General features: G+C 43.7%; 2 protein-coding genes across 3 annotated transcripts; both read right to left on the reverse strand.

Annotated features, from left to right (window-relative positions):
* Positions 1-1,958: 1,958 nt before the first annotated feature.
* LOC139926626 (UPF0524 protein C3orf70 homolog A-like) lies at positions 1,959-11,201 on the reverse strand. Of its 2 annotated transcripts, XM_078286295.1 has the most exons (3): positions 11,018-11,201; positions 2,446-2,778; positions 1,959-2,325 (listed from the first exon to the last, which is right to left on the reverse strand). In XM_078286295.1, the coding sequence occupies exons 1-3, from the start codon at positions 11,199-11,201 to the stop codon at positions 2,090-2,092; spliced, it is 753 nt and encodes a 250-aa protein (XP_078142421.1). In that variant the 3' UTR covers positions 1,959-2,089. The 2 variants fall into 2 exon arrangements, with proteins under 2 accessions (XP_078142421.1, XP_071774497.1); XM_071918396.1 differs by having other exon boundaries at positions 1,959-2,778.
* A 1,153-nt stretch (positions 11,202-12,354) lies between these two features.
* ehhadh (enoyl-CoA, hydratase/3-hydroxyacyl CoA dehydrogenase) lies at positions 12,355-20,947 on the reverse strand. Its single transcript, XM_071918382.2, has 7 exons — positions 20,709-20,947; positions 19,274-19,377; positions 18,978-19,147; positions 18,277-18,388; positions 17,583-17,687; positions 14,568-14,909; positions 12,355-14,100 (listed from the first exon to the last, which is right to left on the reverse strand). Exons 1-7 carry the CDS (start codon positions 20,780-20,782, stop codon positions 12,848-12,850), a joined length of 2,160 nt encoding a protein of 719 aa, XP_071774483.2. The 5' UTR covers positions 20,783-20,947; the 3' UTR covers positions 12,355-12,847.
* Positions 20,948-21,057: the final 110 nt, after the last annotated feature.

Below are 21,057 nucleotides of genomic sequence, written 5' to 3' on the forward strand. Positions count from 1 at the left end.
ACCAAAAGCTGCAAGATGCAAATGAAGGGGGGAAAAATGGCAATTTCATTAAGATTTATTCATATGAAAATAATATAACAATTACAGGAACATAAGAAATAAGAAACTGCATTTAGAGGTGATTGTGTTCAGTGTATCTAATTCCTAGGACTGTCCCTGACTAAAAAAACATTTTAGTTGACTAATAGATATTGGATTTTGTCGACTCTTTGAATATTCTGATTTACAAATTTGTTAAATTGCTTTTTTGACAGTAGGGAACTCCTGCAAATGAATGCAGTCATGCAAAATTACTATTTTTTTTTTTTTTACATCTAGTGTTGATCATGTAGCAATACATATTTGTGAATATTTTTGTGATACTAGCTCATATCTCTCCAGGAAATAATTTATTCAACACTGAAAGAAAAAAAAAATACTAAAAATATTTTTACTCCATCCTGACCATTAAGTCGACTACCTGACTAATAGGGGGCTGCCCTACTAATTTCAAATTTGAGTGCTTTTTCTGTATAATATCATGTCCATCACAACATCACAACATGAACTCAGCATCATATTTCTTTCAGTAGTCCTCTCTTTAAAGGGGCATTAAGTACGATTTTTACTGCCGCAGAGCACAAAAAGACCGTAATATATCTGCAGGGGGTTGATAGGTTTGTTAATCAATACCAATGACTCAATGATTACTTCGTGAGGAGATTTCTGGGTTTGGAACAGAGCCACCCCCCCCCCCCCCCCCCCCCCCTCCCCCCAACCCAAAAAAGCAACTGACAAAGCAGTATTATTAGTACAGTATTTGCATGCTGATATTACCTCTTACTACTATTACTAGATGTTTCTGTGTATTTATGTCAAAAACAGGCCAGAGACTTGTCGATGTTGTTGCAATTCCTTGGTCGCCAATAAAGCTCTTTAAAAGTCATATTTTACTTAATGCCCCTTTAACCCTGTTCTACTGCTCTTCACTGTTCTACTAATGAAGCCTCAACAAGAACACACCGTAGAACAAGCTGGTTCCCGGGTCAGCTTGACCAGAAAAGTTGGTCAGTATTAGGTGCTTCCAACCAGGGAACCAAAACATGTTTCCAGAAATCAGTAAATCTCCACAAGCATCGTCTTCACTGCACTACTACAAGCTTGTCAGTTCAATAATGTCTGATCAGCGGCTTTACAAAGTATCCTTGGCTGATACATGTGTCTTCACTGGCAGGTACAGTATAGGAATGTGCTTATGTGTAATCCTTGATTGTCAAACACTGACCCACCGCTCTTGTTGGTGTCAGTAAAGTGCAGACGACTGTGTGCACCAGCGGTCTCGTAACACACTAAATGCAGGTGTGTTTTAGCGGGTTCAAGGCTCGAGTAATTAATGTGTTAAAAGGCTGATGTGCAGCAGGCCCGTGAGAGGTAGATGGCCTTTTAGTTATTCTGCTGAAGTGTCGGGGTGACTAATGCGTGTGGGTGGAGCCACCGACCGGAGAGCAAGAAATGGCACGCTTCTGCACTACTTGAATGTTGTATCAGAACATGACTGACTGCCTGGTTGATGACTGGAGAACACCGAGAATTACCCAACTGCTCGTTCTCATCAAGAAATCTACTTAATGCCACCTCCATTCATACATAATGTAGCTACAGTCACATCTAACTAAAGAGAAGGTACTGAAAGTCTTACTCTGTTCTCCTAACCGAGGTGCACCTACGTTCTTTTATTTATTTTTTTTAGATCTTTTCATTGTATGAATGTCGTGTATAGGAGGATTATGAAAAAGTCGATTTGGTCCACTGTGCATGTGCTTGATGGGGGTGTTTTTTCCTCTTTCTCCTTTGTGAAAGAGGATCTAGAAATTCATACCATGCAGGGGCTGTGGACAGAGGAGAGGCAGTGTGTGTGGGAAAAGACGTACAGTCCAGAAATCCACCTGTAGGAGAACACACTCCAGCTCATCACAACAAAGCAAAGCCCTCCGGAGCTTTAGAGAGGGGTTTAAATTCTACTGGTCCATCTAAAATAAATCCTAGAGTGTTTTTTTTTTTCATGAGTCTGTTCTGCAGATGTGCTCCCCATGCAGATGGCGTGTCAGAGTTACACAGTTGTTTCGATCTTTTCAATGATCTCTATCATGGACTTGGAGGGGGACAGCAGCGAGCACTCGTCCTGATCCCAGAGGCTCCCGGGGCTGGAGTTCCCGTCTGTGCTCAACTCGTCGTCCTCCTCCTCTTCGCTCTCCTCCTCGCAGGACTCCAGGTAGTGCAGACCCAGCGCGTTGATGCCGGAGTCCTCGGAGCTGGACGGAGAGGAGCAGTGGTCCATTTTGGGGCCTTTGACCTTGTCCACGGGGCTGGGGTGTTTGTGTTCAGTGTACACCGGCTGGACCGGCTGTGCGGGCGCAGGAGCCTGTTGGGCCGGCTGCGTGGGCTGAGCCGGCTGCCGGGGCTGACTGGGAATTTGGGGCATCTGAGGGGCAGGGGGCGCAGGCGGGGGAGGGGTGGGCGGTCGAGGCGGTTCCGGTAAGGGAGGCGGCGGGCGCTGCACGTAGCACATCTTTCCGTTGATGCGTTTTACAATGTAGTCGTCCACAAACAGGTCGGCGATGACGCAGTACTTGGGCGACTCGAGGTGAGGCGGCGACTGGAAGCAGGGGGCGATCTTGAGGAAGCGCTCAGCCAGAGAGACGGACAGGTTGATGGTGTTACTGTACTCTGTAGCAGCAGGAGGCACCGCCGTGCTGGGGAGCAGGCACACACTGGTCATGGGCTGGTACACATACTTGCCTAAAGGAGAAAAAAACAGAGAGAAAGTATGACATAAACAATTAATTCAACCTGATATATACTTAGACAAAGGCAGTAGTCCTGTTTCAGATGGAAAAAGCTGTGGTTAATTTTCAGAGATCACTTCATGCTGACGTAACAGGCTGCAGAGTATCTCTGTAATTACAATATTGTTTTACATGTTAAAGGCTACAAAACAACATCAGCATTGTTTTAATAGGAATGCCCAGAGGTAAGCATTCACTAATTGAGTAAAAACATATTTCAATCACCATGTGGAAACATTTTTTCTAGCAGCATTCTTTGTAGTAAGCTTGGATTTTAAAGAGTGTGTAAATACAGTTTTCAGCCAGTCTCCACCTAGTACACAATTTTGATCACCCATCTCTACTTGGAGACTGTAACAATTTTCTGATCGCAAAGAATTTGACACTGCCAAAGGCAAAATACCTGCCTTGAACTCACTGATGGAGGTGTGGCCAGAAGTGCAACACGGTTGACAGTTTCAGCCCATAGAGAGCAGTGCAACAATGACTTTTTGCCCCTAGAAGCGGTTGCAGGACTTAATTCAAAAATGTTGAGATTAAGTACAGAATTAATGCTACTATATAGAAGCCATATAATGATGTTTACAGCTCACAAAACGTGATTAAATGCTGATTCGCTCTTTAATGATGAATTCTTGTTAAGCATGTAATGTATGACAGGAAGAGAAATGGATTGGATAGGTATGGTGTAATACATAGCGCCATATACAGTATATACATGAAAAATGTATATACATAAATCCTCAAGACCATATTCATGTAAAATATGTTCTGGAAAGTGGCTAAATTTTTACAGGAGTTTTCAAACCCCGTCTATGTGAGTTAGGCATTCCTTCTTGGCAGCAAACACTCATGTACACATGGTGATTGTACAAAATGACTGCTTCCAAATGTCATTCACTGTTTGCAGCCCACTGCCTCCAACTCCGAGCTGTGCTGCCTGAATAGTGTGGATGTCAGATGTGTGTTTAACTGGCTCCCTGGAGAGAGAGAAACTATAGAAGATGACAGGCCTACGCATCACTTCCTCTCACTCTGTGTCCTTGTCTTTTGTTTTACAGGCTGGGGGACCCATTCAATCAAAATCTTTTCCCAGGTTACGCTGAAAACAGTCAAAGCACTACAAAGCAAGTAAGTAGCTTTGCTTTGCACCGCCGAACGGACGGAGTGAGCCTGTAATGCTGATTGCACACAAAGGAAATCGCTAACCAAGACACGTACTTTAACTAAATCTACTACACAGTCATTTTAGAATTTTTAGTTTCTGACCTTAAAAATAGCTACTGCTAAATGCTTGTTATTACACCAAAGGGCACGTAACCGAGCTATCCATGCATGAGAAGCAATTAAAACAGGCTGTGACTGAAGTTGGTGTTAGCATACTTTGTAAACATTGTTAAAATACAAAGCATAGGAGCTAATGTCGATACAGATAAAAGGAGGAATAGTACGCGTGTTCTGTTTAATGAGAGAAACTCAATGGTCCATGGTGAGAATGACAGGAGTGAGTTCAGGCAGACAGATAGAGGGAACAAATAAGAGCTGGAGCTGTAGAAGGCAGTGTGTTGACATTTTGTTTTTAGCATATTACATCTAATTGCATTCATCCATCTGGAGCCTCAATTACCAAGAGCAATATTAAGAGACAGACAGATGTAAACCCAGACAGACAGACGGATTGACAGACAGACAGACAAATGGAGCTAACACTATACTGAGAGACAGTCGTGTAGTTGTGCTGTTCAGGCTGTCTAGCTACAATACAATTAGATTTACAGGGTGTCTGCAGAATGTAGAAATACTTTGCAGTAATTTAGGAATATCACTATTTCTGACACTAAGTAAAATGTGAGATTAATCTGACTGGCAAACCACAGGAGGAAAGGGGAACCTTCAGATGTTAAGCAAAAAAAAAAAAGATGAGACATTTTGCTTTCTAACACTTTCAGTTGGACTATGCTTGCAAAAACTTTGAGCAAAATAATTTTCTTTCAGATACTTTGAGCACGATTATTTGCTTTCAAATATTCTGAGTTTGGCTATTTGCTTACAAATATTTTAGACTGCTTGCTTTCAAATATGTGGTGTGGGACTATTTGCTTTCATGAATATTTGCTTTCTGTTTCTATGAAACAAAACTATTTTCTTTCAAATACTTTGAGCTGGATTATTTGATTTGAAACTCTTTGAGTAGGACTGTTGAGTGTTGATATGTTGACATTTGGTTTATCTGGTATTGCATGTGTACCAAGCTTGAGCTTCAGTGTCCAAGTGCAACACCGATGGTCTTAACTATAGACATGACAAAAATCTCCAGGAAGCTCGACAGATGAGCAAACGTAGAGCTGGCACTTCCACCTCCCCACACTCCACAGACTGTACACTGAGTAAAACCTAACGCAAACAGTAACTGACAGCCAGTGGACACTGTGTATGCAGTTCAGGCAATATTGATATTCATGTGTACTCTACCCCTCTGTGTTACCCAGCGCTGGAGCCCTTGCATGACAATGTCAGTTGTTTTGAGTTCTCTACTCAAAGTCCCCAGTGTGTGTGTATGTGCTCTTGTATTTCGATACTTTTGAGGATGTCCCACAAGGATAGAACACTATTAAAAAGTTAGCTGTTAACTGCTATTGGCGATGTACTTTGCATTTCTGGGCCCTTTTTTGTTGTTTGGTATTCTTATTGCTAAGGATAATCAAATGTAGACAAAATGATGTCATGTTGAGACATTTCTAGTGCGACTACAATGGAGTTTGATTGGAGAAAAAAATTGTAGCTATCTAAAATATCAATGGTAAACATCAGATTTTGGAGTCAGTATCTCAGAATCAAAGAGCAAGGGCTTATTTCTAGACTCACCATTTTGTACCAATATTCAACAATCACACAGGAGAAATCCATCATAGAAGAGGCAGAGATACCAGTTTCTCCACTGACAGCAGCCTCAATAGACCAGAATGCAATGCAGCCACAAGACATGTTGTGTTTTGACTCTTACATTTTCTCGACTGGAAAACCTCTCACTCTGCTATCGCTATCACTATCTCTCTCTCCACCTACATGTATAACCCACAGCTGGACAAAACAAGTTCACACCATGGTTCACACCCGCTCTCTGGGGATTGTCGAAAGGCATTCTGGGAAATGTAGGAAATCACTAACGGAAGTTGAAGTAGACGAGGCAGGTTGAGGGAAAATGAAACACACCGAAAAAAGTAAAGTCACAAAAAAGAACATCATAAATATTGATACTAACAGTATAAGAGCATCGGAGGGTGGATCTTGGGATTAGGGAATGAATGTTGTTAATAATAGTCTTCACGTGTGTAGTAATAAAAATGTGTGTGTGTGAGATAGAGAGAGAACAGGCAGCTCATTCGTGAGAAGAGGGAGAAGTGAAAACAGAGCAGCTGCCTGAGGAGGCTTGAGGAGGTCCAGCATCGCTCCAACCCCCTGCTGCCCGTCTGTGTCCCCCCCCCCCTTTTCTCCTCCTCTGCGGTGGCCTGGGCCCGTGGCTGGCCAATGACTACACAGTCTGAGTTAATGCAGGAGCCGGTCTCTTTGAATAATGCAGCATGTAGTCCGTCTCTCTCTCTCTCTCTCTCTCTCTCTCTCTCTCTCTCTGTCTGTCTCTCTCTGTCTTTCACAGAGCTCAACATCACTCCGTCCAAATTTCCAACTCTCCTGTCACCCTGCAGGAAGGAAATACTGGGAGACTAATGTTCATTGTAGACGAGCCGCTGGAGGACGAGGCTCAACAGTTGAACATGTTGTCAAGATGAATGAGCACAACCGTCTGACTCAGCTTCTATCATTTTAGTATCTGCTCATTGAGAAGCTTCTGTACTGCAGTGTCAGTTGAGATTGAGTCATTAACAACCTCTTTGGTTTCTGTGTTTAATTTCTGTATGTATGAGCTTATACCCGCAATCTTCATTTAGATACAGTAGACTGTGCAGTAGATACATTTTAAAAGCAATACACCGGTTCTAAACAGCAGTTTGGCAAAACTGATTGAGCAAAAACAATTATTGTAGCAGATTCTTATCATGCTTCACAGCAGCTAGACCCATTTGGCCGGCGGATATTGTCCGCTCAAACTTCCGCTGTTCTTTGTGTTTAAATCTGTTCAACAAAAGGGGCTGAAACCCTGTCCACAACAAACAGAGGAAAGCAGGTCTCAGCAGAGAGACTGTCTGGCCCAGGACCAACAGAAACTCCTTTCCTGCTTCCTGTTTCATGCATCCAGAGGCAAAGCCCGACCCCAGAAGCATTGATTTACCATTTACCATCTCACAATTTACCATCTACTGTTAGGTATATCCAAACTGTAAATTGTCCTCTCTAATAATTTTTGAATCAAATTAAAAACTCTTTTTTCCTGTGCATAGTGAACATGAAGGCTCAACTCCATATTTTTCAATCGAAAGCTGTCAAGGCTTTTAAACCTTTGTCTGGGTGCTGCTCTGCCTTCAATTTGGAAGACCAATGGCTACAGTGGTAGAAGCACTATGGTTCCCAAACAATGAAGAATCAATCCAAAAACGGCCCTTCAGGGCTGCACTGACCATGTATTGACTCTTAAATAATAAGGATAGCCTTTCATGATTCAGCACTGTGGTCAATTTTGGATTGATCAATAGATCAATCAATATAGTATCTAAAATCTTTGCTCAGATAAACCTCCATTATGTTCCTTTGGAAGTGGTTGCAAGAAACAACTGCATAGTATGACACAGGTAAGGTTGCTAACACGTGAGAAAGACTTAACCAAAAAAAAAAATCTAAGATCCTGTTTTCCTTTATCTGTAGCACAAAGTATTTTAAGCTCCACTGTATAATATAAATTGGAGATGACAGAGAACCAGCTGACTGACAGGATTGTTCAGGACTCATTACTGTGTGTTCTTGATGAGTTTTGCATTGCTTTGCCTAGTAATTTTAATCAGTTAGTCAAGGATAAAAAGGAAAAACATTCAGACCAGGTGGTTCCAGTGCTGCTGTGAGCGAATTCTCTCATCAGACATGACATATTGGCGGTGACACTAAACACAGCTAATTACCGCTAATGAGAGAGGCTTGGACTGATGTTGTCACCAGCTGGGAGCACAGCCTCCACCTACACTAAATTACAGTTTTCTCTTTTCCTCAACCAAAGGTTTCAACAAAGCTGCGACTAAATGGAAAGTACTGGAAAGCTGTCATAGCATAACATATTTTCCTCGCTGCTACTTGCAAATCTGATTAGTGTCTTGAGAGCAGAGAATCACCGAGAGAAAAGTATTTCGGAGGATCTTTAGTTTGCAGAGGCACGAAGGAAATAAGAAAAGCCAGGATTTATGTCACAGGCAATTCCTCCAAATTTCTCCATTGACTGTAAACACAGCACAGGTAAGATAATGGAAATAATTTGAGAATGGAAATGGTAAACACCAGAGAAAGGACGCTCGACTCAATCTTACTTACACATTGACCTTTTGTATTTGTTTGCCTGAAATCCTATTAAAAATGTAATTAAAAAAAGGCAGTCTACCACGGCTCCCTGTGGGGAATGCAAAATTATCAGCTTCAGAACAAGTTTATATTCCAAGCGACAATCATAGGCATGTTCAAAAAGAAATAGTGAGGAGGGGAAGGCTTGAGGACGTTTCACTACATGTTTTTGCACCATGCATCAGTGGAACGGAGGGTGTGAGAGGAGCAGAGGAGGCTGGCGCTACATGCAGAGCAACGCTGCTGCATGTTTCTCACTGGGCGCCTTGCTTCTGCCTGATTCAGCAGTCTAAGCGGGTAAATTCTCACCGCGGTGCATGACTGTTCTACGAGGTGAAACTGTGAATTACAGCAGAAAGGGAAGTGCAGGTGAGAAGCTCCGTTGTGACTTGACGGGCTCTTTCTTTCAAAGCAGAACAAGGCTTAGAAAGAAACTCCTTCATGCCCTTCTGTACAGCACACTTTCAGCCGAAGTAGTGAATATTTCAGGGTAGGAGGAAGTATAAATGTAGACAAATGATGTAACACTGAACAGGCTTTGCTGGGAAAAATAAACCCTGGGTGTGGTTCATAACAAACACTGGGTAGGCTTCATAATATTTCTGCCACATCAGATATTTCAAATCGCTTGGCTCATTCTGGATCTAAATCCAAAGATTACACTGCAAAGATTACAATGTGACTTCTGCAGTTGCACATCATAAGCTCCTACTACAGACTGGTGACAGGAGAGGGGAAGCACACGGCACATTGGTTGTGTTTTACACTGATCTGAGGATTTCAGGGCCGATAGATCCAGGATAAATAAGGACAGCCGACAGAGATGGACATCCTGTAAAGTTGGGTCACAGCTTTTGTGATCCCACAGACAGCGTTGAGGTGTCAGGTTGACAAGGGTTCAAACGGTGAGTAGTGTCTGAGAGACATGGGTGGCAAAAATGGCACTGACATTTTTCAAAGTGAGGGTAAAAATGGAGTAGAGCTGTAGCCATATGCTCAGTTAATATAGTTTGATATACAATACAAGTTTAAGTTAAAATTAATACAAATTTGCCTATGACTGAACAGCTTAATGATTGACTGCATGTTTCCACATTTTTGTGGACAATTGAATGGATAAGAAGGGCCATGTGTTATTACAATGATATCAAAATGTCATGATGATTTGTGAATTTTGTTTCCTAGTAGTCATTACCCAAATTCACTTATGGCCATAGGTGGAAAATCGAAATCTAATCCTCAATCAGAAATGAGAGAGGAGACTTAAGTGTGTGATGTCATCAAGCAGCACTTTCTCAAGTTGCTACATTGACAATGAAAGGAAAGTTGATTGAAAGATTTTTTTAATGCTTGTATGTTTTCTTATACTTGTACATCCCAATGACCTTTAGTTTATGGTTTATATTCCTGTAAAAATGCCCTAGTTGATATTGTCACACCAATTCTGGTGCAGATTCTACTTGTACTGGTTTTTTGCTTTAATTCAGTCCTATATGCGCAGCATGTTTCAGTTTCATGAAGCGTATTGTGAGTGTTTTTTTGGTATCACAATATATTTTGTGATGATATACCACTGTGCTCTCATATCCAGGTTTGGTGCAATATATGTACACTATCTGTGGAAGGACACATGCTCTGTCAGGTGTAACAGAGACAGATACAGTGTGCATTCAGAACCAGACATGCATCCATAAGCTATAAACCATGGTCTACTTGGGTTTCAGTACAAACTGTATTGCAAAGAGATTAGGGATAACAGAATTTAGGATTATCTTAGTTAGCCTATTGATTGTCACTCTCAGATGGCCCTAAATTTCAATTAGTTGCCAGCTGGAAGTATGGATTCCAAAATAAGATTTAATTTTACATGGATAATAGTCACTCTAATCATAATAATGAATCCTTTTAAATTCAGCAGGTATTAAGATAATGTTTCAGGTAATATGAGTCGATATTATTGTTTGATGGAATCCCTTTTAACCACTACATTTTTACAGCCTGTCTATTTCTACCATCATGGTAAGCTATACTGAAAGTCTGGGCTGCCATGGATATCAAAATTCACCACTGTCGACCAACCAGTATAAAGTGAAAAAAAAACAAGGAGAAATGTGACTACAGTGTGAAACAATGGAATCACTGACACTGAAAAATATTCCCCTTCCCCTGAATTTCCAGCCTACATTGTTCATTGTATCAACTATTCATACATGGGCGTCAATTGGTTATGGAAAGCCATATCTCATCTCTATAAGTGAATCCCCATTAGATCTTGTTGTTATCATTATAGCCTAATAAAGAACAAAGATTGAAAAAAAAAAAGAAATAAATCCGGAAATCTAATTGTAAATCGTATCTAAAAAGAAATCACATCAGGCTCCAATGTTCCCTCTAAGCTGTGCTCGCCTGTACAAGATAGTTGGATAACCTGCGTCTGATAATTTATCAGATAGACTCTATAATAATATCTTATCAGTGTCGTGTCAGCAATTGCTCCACTTTGTCTCCGGAAATTTAGTCTATATAAGTGAATGATCTCAGATGCAGGCACTTCGCCAGACCTCAGATTTAGTGAATTGACGCTCCTGCATTCATACATCATCCAATATTGAGTCAATCACAGCCTAGTGTGTGACAAGAAGGTACTTTTTTGATAAAACAGGGTTATTAAGCTATGTAAAAACACAACTTACAGTGACACCAGCCCAGGTGACAGCACCAGTGCAGCTTGAAGCACTTCCCATGGCTGTGCGTCGCGCAGATGGATAGTCCATCGCAAGGTAAGAAGTCGGGTCTCCCTGCGCAGCTCCTGGCCAAAGCTTGCGCTTCGTCCAACTTCTCACTCTTCGGACACTTCTGTGCTCCCGAGGCGGCCATGCCAACATTCCTGGATCAAATCGCACACAACCCAGTCTATGTAAACTACCACATAACCGTGAGTGACCGAGATGTGGGTTTACAGACTATGCAGCCCAGAAGGCGATTCAACTGGGAAACAGAACGGTGTTGGATGTCAGAAAGCCCAGAGCAGTTGGGTTAATGCTCATAAAAACGATCATAACATATCCTATAAAAGTAGAAAACTACCGATTAGCGAGGTGAAATTTCATATCGAATGCCTCCCATGTCCGTGATCCGTACATCTATCCATCCTCCCTTCGCGTCGGAAAGGTCCTCTGCGCGCTGCTGACGCGCGGTGGAAACAACGGCAACGCATCTCAACTTCATCACATAACGGGAGGAGTCCACAAACACAAAGCCAGCTGCTCTGCGCACTTCAAACCCAGGTCGTATTCTTTCATCAGTCCCTCTATAAACTCCAAATTACTGGGGTTTGAGGGGAATTAGGGAAGTCTCGATTTCACCGTGAATGTATTCACACATATTGCCTAAAATAGTTGGAAATAATATCTTGGTAATATTTTCAAGTCATATAGATTCTCTTCAATCATGGATTTTCGACTATGACCATTAATAACCTACAGTAAAATACCGAGGCAACAGCATAGAAATATAATATCGTGGCCATAGACAAAATGGAGCAGCATAATATATTCCAGTCGCGCAGTCAGGAGCCTTAAGCCACTAGATGGCAATCCCAACATCTGCTCATTGCCGGGCATGAGTTTTTCCTTGGGAATGAGCCATTGATTTATATAAAAGGAGTTTAGCTATGTGGGCAGCTATGTGTCTCCCTCAGCTCTGCTCTCTCACCGCTGCAGCTGAGTCAGCAACACCCAGAAACCTGAATACACACTACAGGAAGAATACATGGCTTGATTTCCTTGTCAAGACTGAGAGAATATTTCCCTGATGAGCAAGCATATGAAATGCCACTAAGCAGTTACCAGAAGCCACCTATAGAGAGAGAGATGGAATATTATATTACAGTAGCTCAGAATAACTTCTAGCCAAGGCTAATAGATGTTGTACTAAACATCCCACAAATAAGACTGTATACTGAAGACATTATAAAGTACATATAAGAGAATATAAGATATTTTTATTAAAGCAACATGATAGTAGATGAGATTATGATACATGTTTTGTACACATAACAGAAGCCTTTACAAATTTCAGACATTGATTGATAACCAACAGCTTAGTAAAAATATACTGTATCTATTGTGAGCAAATGTTGTAATTTTGAGTTTGATTCATTACATTTTAGGGCATTTTAACAGCAAGGTAGACTGTAGAGGGTGTTCTGGGGTGTGTGCCATGTTACATGCAAATTTAATATGTTAAATAGGAGTGGACTAGATTTTAATATCAATGTATTTCAATGGAATATTTCACCATACAGAACTACCTTAATCCCCTGAGGGGTTGATTTAGATTCTACTATAGACTCACATGGCTAAGTGGCCATTCTGCGATATTAATGTTACTCAGAGAAACTGTAATAGCCTCCAGTACTGTCACCGATAATTGTAATATATAAGAAAATAATCATCCTCATCACTGTATAAACTCATCATTATGGTGGTGAATTAAGACATTAAAGCTGAGATGTTTGAGGTTTACAGCTGGCTGCGGAGCCTCTTGATGACCTCCCTCCACTTCTGGATGGGCGGGCTGCCGGCGGCCACCAGCCTCCGGAGCAGGCTGCAGGGCTCCAGGTAGGGGACATCGGGGTGAGCCTGGTGGTAGTGCTCCAGCCGCTCCAGCACCCCGGCCAGCCCCACCATGCCAGCGTAGAACATGGGCCCCCCGCGGTGCCTGGGCCAGCCGTAACCAAACACATAGATGGCGTCGATGTCCTCGGGCCCTGCAGCTACGCCGTCGTCCAGGATGCGGAAGCCCTCGTTGATCAGGGCGTAGAAGCAGCGCTCCAGAACCTCCTGGTGGTCTATGCGGCGCGCCACCAGGCCGCGGCGGGCCCGGTACTCCTCCAGAAAGCTGTGCAGCCAAGGGTCGGACCTGGCAACCCGAGAGCCGGGCTTGACGTACTGGTACCAGCCCCGGCCCGTTTTCTGACCGAACCGCCCCCGCTCACAGATGAAGTCTGCCAGTGGGCTGTACCTGCGGCCCTGACGCATCCTCTCTGGCTGCCCCGGTGGTACGTTGGGGCCCGTCTGTCCCGCTTCCTTCCTCACCCTCCAGCCCACGTCCAGCCCAGAGAGGTCGGACATCCTGAACACGCCCATGGCCATCCCAAACTCCTCCAGCGCCTGATCCACCAGCTCAGGGGTGGCTCCCTCCTCCAGCAGGAAGCTAGCTTGTTCCAGGTACGGCTTCAGCATGCGGTTGCCCACGAAGCCCGGGCAGTTGCCGACAGCCACGCTGACTTTACCCATTTTCTTTCCCAGCTGCATGGCAGTGGCCACCGCTTCGGGGGAGGACCGAGGCCCGCACACCACCTCCAGCAGCTTCATGACGTGGGCCGGGGCAAAGAAGTGCATCCCCACCACCAGCTGCGGGTTGCGGGTGTGAGAGGCCAGGCGGTCCACGTCCAGCCCGGAAGTGTTGGTGCACAGCAAGGTGCCAGGTTTACAAACTGCAGACAGCTGCTGGAAGACATTTTCCTTCAGGGCCATGTCCTCAAATACAGCCTCGATGACCAGGTCGGCCTCTGCTGCAGCCTGGAGGTTAGAGCTGTAATGGACCAGACCGGGCGGAGGAGCCGCCCCGCATCTCTGAGCCCCACGCTCCAACATGCCTGACACCGCCTGCTTTGCCTCTGCCAGCTGCCGCTCCTGGGTCTCCACGGCAACCACAGACATCCCTGTCTGAGCCAAGGCCACCGTGATGCCTCTTCCCATGGTGCCCAGGCCTAATAGGACAAAAATCACACCATGACTAGAGCAAATTACTTCAGAATCTCCTCCATGTAAGGAGTCAGACAAAAAAAACAAAATCTGACCAACCAGAAAAATTTGTCAATAGTACTCATATTAACCACCGAAGTAGAAATGATTCTTTTTTGGTGCAATATGCACTATGCCAGGTTGTAAATGTTTTCAGCATGACTGCATAAACCACAAACTTTTTTCCCAAAGCTTGCATTTTTTTTAATGCACAAGCTGCTGAGCTCCCCATATCCAGATTGTCACACATCCACTGCTCCCTGCTGCGAGGAGAGAGTTCATCCACTTAAACCCAGCTGGACTGTAAATGAGGGCTTACTCACCATAGGCAGCGCGAATTTGGAGATGCCAAGCAGATATCTGGATAAGCCAATTTACTTGTGTTTATTGATAGTTACGGCAAACAGAAATTAAATTGGCCCGGAGCCCTTACCAATGACAGCTGCTTTACGGACGGGCCTGGCCTCGCTCGTGTCCCAGCGCGCTCCGCTCGGCAGGCTCCACTTGCCTACAGCTCTCTGAGCAAAGAAGCAGTACTGCAGCGCGCGGGCCTGTCCTGAGCTGAAGAGCGTGGCCATCAGCTCGCTCTCCCGCTCCATGCCCTGAGGGTAGGGCAGGGTGGCAGCGGCCCTCACCGCCTGCACGCACGCAACTGGCGCTATGGCCCCGCGGGCGCTCTGCCGCACCTTCTGCATCGCCCCCTCAAACAGAGCATCCAAGTTAGGGGGGGACGGGCACGGCCAGGTGCTTAGACGATGGGCATCCACAGATTGTCCTGAAACAGACACACAGAAAGAGAGTGACTCCAGAAAAAGAGGCCTTTTTACTTGTCACTTATAGTTTATGTCAAAACTAAACTTTACGCTGTAAAGTTTCTGTACATGCATGCCTGGATGTATATTTTTGTCTGCTTCCCACTTTCCATCAGCACCATTTTACCAATTTTTTTTAGATAGCACTCAGTAAAGTATGAGTCTGCATATAATTGGTTTTTCAGGCACACTCATCCACTCAACCACTATACCCCAGTAGCTTCTCAGAGCGCAGTGATTTGACAGACCATTTCCAAGATAATCGAAGTCCCTCTCCACTAGCGCACTGTCATAGTTCACCTTGAATAACGCAGATCTGAACCGAACTAAAGAGCAGCAATTTGGTTTTGGGCAAAACAGTTGGTAAATTTGTCACTGTGACAGAAAGGGGGAAATTGAACATATGTGTTGCCCAGGCATGTGAGCGATGGTACAGGACTTGAGAAATTTTCCAGGTGAAAATACATTAAGAGATTTAATATCAGAGCCTGCAAACTCACCTAACACAAAAGTGTCTGTCAGCAGTGATTTAAGCCTAGGAACAATGAGAGTGAAGAGGATGACCGCTTTGCTAAAACCTTGTTAAAAGCATCTTAATTCCCTTTCCTGTCTCCTCTGACATGATTACATGAGACAGTAGTCAGATCCCTTTGCAGCTCCATTGAATTACGCTCAGCCATGGGTTTGGGCCAGAAACTGGGTCAGCATGGCAAAGCTTAAAGGGACAGCAGCAGCATCTGATCTACGGTCACCATTTAGTCCAATAACAATTTTGTCTAATGCGATTAAATCGGCATCAATACATCAGAGAGAAAGAACGAACGGTGTGAGAAATTTCAGGCCAACGCCAATTACAAATATATTCTGTCCACGCTAAAATGTCAGTGGGATGCTGTATGACACTGCAGGGTGATTCCAATGTACTTAAGGGCGGCATTATTGCAGCGGTTAATCTGTAAATGGTTGAGCTGTGCCGATGGATTTGTTGTGCGGCAAGTGGGAAGGCCGGTTGTCCTGACAGATGCAGCAGGCAGATGTTGCAACTATTGGGGTAAAAAGTTAATCTCTTAGACAGGAAGAGAGTTGAGTCTGTGTGCGTTTGGGGGGTGGGAGCGCGTGAGCACACACGTGCATCAGTGTGCATGCATGGATCATGTTTCGCCTAAGCACGTACCCATGTGCCAGCTTCACTGTTGTGTAGTGTTGTACGTTTGCGTCTGTGTATGTGAAAGTTATAAATCTACTCTGTCCTGGTTGACTCACCAGCTGTGCATCTCAATGGCATTGATAAGAACATTGGATTGGTTTGTAAATCTGGCGACACATTTTCAGTCCTCATTTAACACCCTTGCTAATCAACTTTAAGATTTTGGTTCTATCTCCTCAAATCTCCAGCTTGTATGCTGTTGACTCACTGTAAGCCTCAGCTATTCTAACAACACGCACGTTCTTCTCCCACTCAAAAAGTGAACTTGGCAGCGCTGTGTGGAGCAAATCATATGTGAAGAACATGTAATAGACATTGTGCAGTCATCTTTGGATTCTAAATGTGTTTTATATCCATTCCCTACAAACCTATTTTTGGATCAGTGACATTTTACACGGACGTGGTTAGATTGTGCCTTTAAGGCAAAAGGCACAATGCCTGAAATGCCTCAACAAAAGCATTTCACAAAATAACAGGGTTCACACTAACTCAAATGCCTTAGATATGGGCTGTTAGTGCCAAATAAGATAGTGGGAGCCAGTTGAGGATGACTGGTCTCAAAACCAAGTATCCAGTACAGTAATGCAAAGGACATATCCTGTTCATTTAATGCGGAAGAATCCAAGGCTTTTGCTCTGCTCAGGCAAGGCTGAACGAAATCCACGCTCCCCTGATGTACTCCTGCAATGTGAGCCCACACACCAGAGAGGGTGGTATGTGTATCAGTTCACCATACCAGAGGGGATACAAAAATAAGCCTGTTGTTAAATGGTTTTGAACAATAGCTTCATCCTCTGCACAAGAAGGGCCGTGGAAACAGAATGTGAAGGATTAAAAGCAAGTCAAAAAAGGATAACTAAGCTTATTTGTTTTCCTGGGAGCACAATAAATCCAGCTTCAACATTCCTCTTTCGCACTATTATCACTATGTGGATAATCTGAATGTTATCCTTTACACAGACTGAGATATTATTCCTGTTAAACTGCAGGGACATGGCATACTTTAGTCCATAGACTTCTTAAATCAGTCTGAGTCAGAAGTGCAGGGCTATCCTCATCTAAGTGAACGTCGGGCAAGGGACCGTGATTAATATTCTAAGAATGTTTGTCCCTTTTCGCCCTTCTGAATAATACAGCAAAAGCAGTGAAGACATCAGAGCACATCTGACAGAGCCATGAAACATTTATCGCGTCTGTGGAGGAAGATCTGCCCGTCGTGTTTGCTGCTTCCTCTGACTTCCACAACCTACATACCGACACGTCCTGATGCTGGACTTTACTAAATTACCGCTCTAGGGTTCATTTCTTGGCCCTCGTTCCACGTAAAGGTTAAAGTTTAACCCAGTGAAGAGTGAGTGGATCTTATATCAGTGTCTAGCTTCTGTCTGAGTCAACTGGGCCTCAGCCACTCTTTGGTTTTGCCTCTCACCTGCAACGCTCTGGGCAAACTTCACAGCTACCTCCACGGTGTTGTGATCGGTGACCTGATCCACTATGCCGAGCTTCAGAGCCTCGGCAGCGGTCACATGGCGGCCTACGGGAGACACGAAAGGCATGGAGGGGTCAATACGAGGGACACGTGGCATTTCACACGCTTGTACGCAGCTCCTCCTCAGTATAACAGATGGGGAATAATTGTCTCCCCGAGATAATGCTTTTGGTGAAATCCTAATCATCTGGACAGGGCGATGAAAGGATGACAAAAGAGGTTTCATTAGTAATAAGCATGACAAATTTGAATACATGCTGACCCCTGCTGGTCATCAGGGTAAACTACCAATCTATTGTGGTGGTAACAACTGGATTCTAGTGTACAGGGTCTGTAAAAGTAAAAACAGCAGCCTTCACAGGCAACATTCATAATGTATTTCCATAAACATGCAGGCATAATCACCATGTTACGTTATTTCAAGACAGTACAAGCATAAGAATACAATAAAAATGTGAGTGCACAAACAGTAGTTGCATACTGTAACAGAAACAGGCTAAGCGGTAAGGTGACTGGGTTTTAGCATTTATCAGTGCTTTGTTGTAAAAGTGTTTGTTAAAGGAGGAGCTATTAAGGTACTCAGAGTGTTGTTGTAATGTTTACTTTGTAGGCAAGTTGAACCGGTCTGTGCTACCTGTGGTGATGAGGTCTAAAGCAGCTGGGACCCCTATGAGCCTGGGCAGACGCTGGGTTCCCCCTGCAGCTGGCAGCAGACCCAGAGTCACCTCTGGAAGGCCCAGTCGCGCCTGAAAGGACATGACACACACACACACACACACACAAAATTAGCTGAATGCAACATACTGAACAGTGTAGGTACAAATATAAATAGGGAACCAGCTTTCTCTGTCCAATAACTGCAATTTAGGTGATTTTCATGTTTAACCTCAACTGAAGGATTACATGGCCCTCTATGGGTTGAAAAAATTCTACAACCCTCTGGCGTTTGAAACCTTCCCAGAACCACATTAGATAAACTCAAAAATGCGCTGTGGTCAGGCTAAAAACAAGGCTGTCCTTCTTTGCCCCTGAAAAGTTGACATTTTGGAGATACAAGGTTTTCACGGGACAACAAAGGTAAATGTAAGGACAAGTCAAAGAACAGTCACTCTGTAATGTGTCAAACAGCACTGTCAATTAGACATTGACCCCTGGGGGAGAGAGAGAGAGAGAGAGAAAGAAAGAGAGAGAGAGAAAGTAAGAGAGAGAGATCTTGATGCTTTGGCAACATGGACTAATATGCCAATAAATCACATTGAAAAAATGAAAAATTGGAAAAAAAAATGAGAGAAAGAGAGAGAGAAAGTAAGAGAGAGATGTAAAATGTAAACTGACTTTGGAATGAGCGATCCGATAGTGGCAGCCTAGAGCCAACTCAAGGCCGCCTCCAAACGCAATCCCCTCTATGGCTGCCACCACTGGCTTGTGTCCAGCCTCTAAGGTGTGGATCATCGGCACCAATGGAGGCCCAGACATTGGACCCCCAAACGCCTTGATGTCTGCCCCTGTTGCACAAATAGAAATCGGTGATGTAATAAGGAACTTTAAAAAAAAAAAAAGCAAAAAAATAAACATTATTTCCCATCAGAAATGAATTGGAGTTGTGTGTTTGATAGGAAAAAGTTCATTACCACCACAGAATTTTCCATTCTGGCCACAGATGACGACAGACTTCACCTTTGGGTCACTGAGCGCTCTCTGCACCGTGTCGACAATGCCTTGCCTCACCGCCGCACTGCATGACAAAGACACACACATGTTTATATAATAGTGGAATCATGCTGTCAACTCCCAGTCCACACTTTTATTCACTAACACAAACTACATTAACTTGTCAACCATTTTCATCAACAACAAATGGGATAACACAGTTTGTCATGCGATTGAATGTGAGATGTCACGCCGATACAGTGCTCTGCTGAGAATGGGCGTTCTCCACATCAGCATGCCAGGACGGGGCAGTGCGAAGCCAATCAAAATAGTTTCCTTTTGTAAATCAAAGAAACTCGGCACTAAACCTGCAGCACCCATGTGCGAGACCAGGGGGGGGGGCAACCATGTGCCATATGGTTGAAATCAATATCCCGATAATCATAAGGATTCTTTCCGATATCAATATATATCATGATACGGCTCATGTATGTAAAATCACATGTTAAATAATCTAATTATGTTCATCCTATTGAATCGAATGGTAATGTTAGGTGTGATGACAAACAAAACTGTAACTTTCAAATAATATTACTACCATACCTTATTTTGTCAGAGTTTTTAAATAAAATTTGCTTGTTCTCATGAATTTAGACAACAGAATTGTGTCACAATATCCAAAAATCACCATATCATCACAATATGATGCCACTGAAAGACGATTAATATTGAATTATCACCCAGACCTAGTGTCATAGAGGGCCGAGAGTCTGCAGGTTTTCATTCCAACCAAAGTCTACACCAGCTGATTTCACGGATCAGCTCCTCCTCTCTGGTTGAAGGTGTGTTAATCAGTGAAATCACCTGCTGTAGACTTTGGTTGGAATGAAAACCTGCAGATGGTGCACAACATGAATCCTCATGGCTCAGCGGCCCAGGTGTGCCGGAGTCTCAGCTTGACCTCACTGCCCATCCCACAGTGCAAAACACCCAACTGGAAACATCTGGCCCTTGCCAGTGCAGTAATGCTGGGTGCAGGTTGTTCAGTGGGACGGGACCAAGTGACTCAATTCAGGAGACTGCCATGTTTAGGCATGTAGTCTATTGAAAAAGATGTATTAGGTAGGTGTGAAAAAATGATTTAGGTATATATTCTCTGGTTTCATGCATAATATGCCTCACCTAGTACTGGTCATTGTAGCTGCTCAAACCTGTTGCCTTAATTTTGATTATATCTCACAAATGAGTCTTGGCTCTTTAATTTTTTGACTTTCAACGCCATAATTGTTTACTTATATGATGTGGGGTTCACCTTCAGACGAGTGATACAGGTGTCTGAAGTGAACACGGAGCTCTACGCAAAAATAATAAACATTTTACCAGGAACAAGCCGTGCAGCTGTTTGACCCAGCTCACCTGAGTGCGTTGACAGGCGGATTCTGCAGAGTGATCAGGGCAACAGATCCAGAAACCCGACTATACAGCGCCATGGTGTCGACCAAACACTACAGATAGCACAATGCCGTATGGTGCGCAGTTTATGTTGAACTTTGGAACTTCTTCTTTTGGCACGTCGCCATCACCTTTCTCACACTTTTACTCCACATATCACGACGAGCTTCTTCTTCTTCTTTTTGGTTTTAGCTGGCGGATGGCAACCACTCGGAGCATTACCGCCACCAACTGACACTGGAGTGGATCAGAAAAAAACTAAATTCTGTCTTTCAGCCATGTTTCTTTTACACATGCAAATAAGCTATCGCGT

The sequence above is a fragment of the Centroberyx gerrardi genome, chromosome 10, assembly GCF_048128805.1.
Source record: "Centroberyx gerrardi isolate f3 chromosome 10, fCenGer3.hap1.cur.20231027, whole genome shotgun sequence".
NCBI lineage: Eukaryota > Metazoa > Chordata > Actinopteri > Beryciformes > Berycidae > Centroberyx > Centroberyx gerrardi.

What these genes read in the sequence shown, in the direction of transcription:
- ehhadh (XM_071918382.2), bottom strand. Translation starts at nt 20,782, where the DNA reads ATGGCGCTGTATAGTCGGGTTTCTGGATCTGTTGCCCTGATCACTCTG. An exon ending in CCGCCTGTCAACGCACTCAG is followed by an intron (nt 19,378 to 20,708) that starts GTGAGCTGGGTC and finishes TTTGTCATGCAG; the next exon opens with TGCGGCGGTGAGGCAAGGCA. An exon ending in CCGTAAAGCAGCTGTCATTG is followed by an intron (nt 14,101 to 14,567) that starts GTAAGGGCTCCG and finishes TTGTCCTATTAG; the next exon opens with GCCTGGGCACCATGGGAAGA.
- LOC139926626 (XM_071918396.1), bottom strand. Translation starts at nt 11,201, where the DNA reads ATGGCCGCCTCGGGAGCACAGAAGTGTCCGAAGAGTGAGAAGTTGGAC. An exon ending in TCACCTGGGCTGGTGTCACT is followed by an intron (nt 2,779 to 11,017) that starts GTAAGTTGTGTT and finishes TTTCTCCTTTAG; the next exon opens with GCAAGTATGTGTACCAGCCC.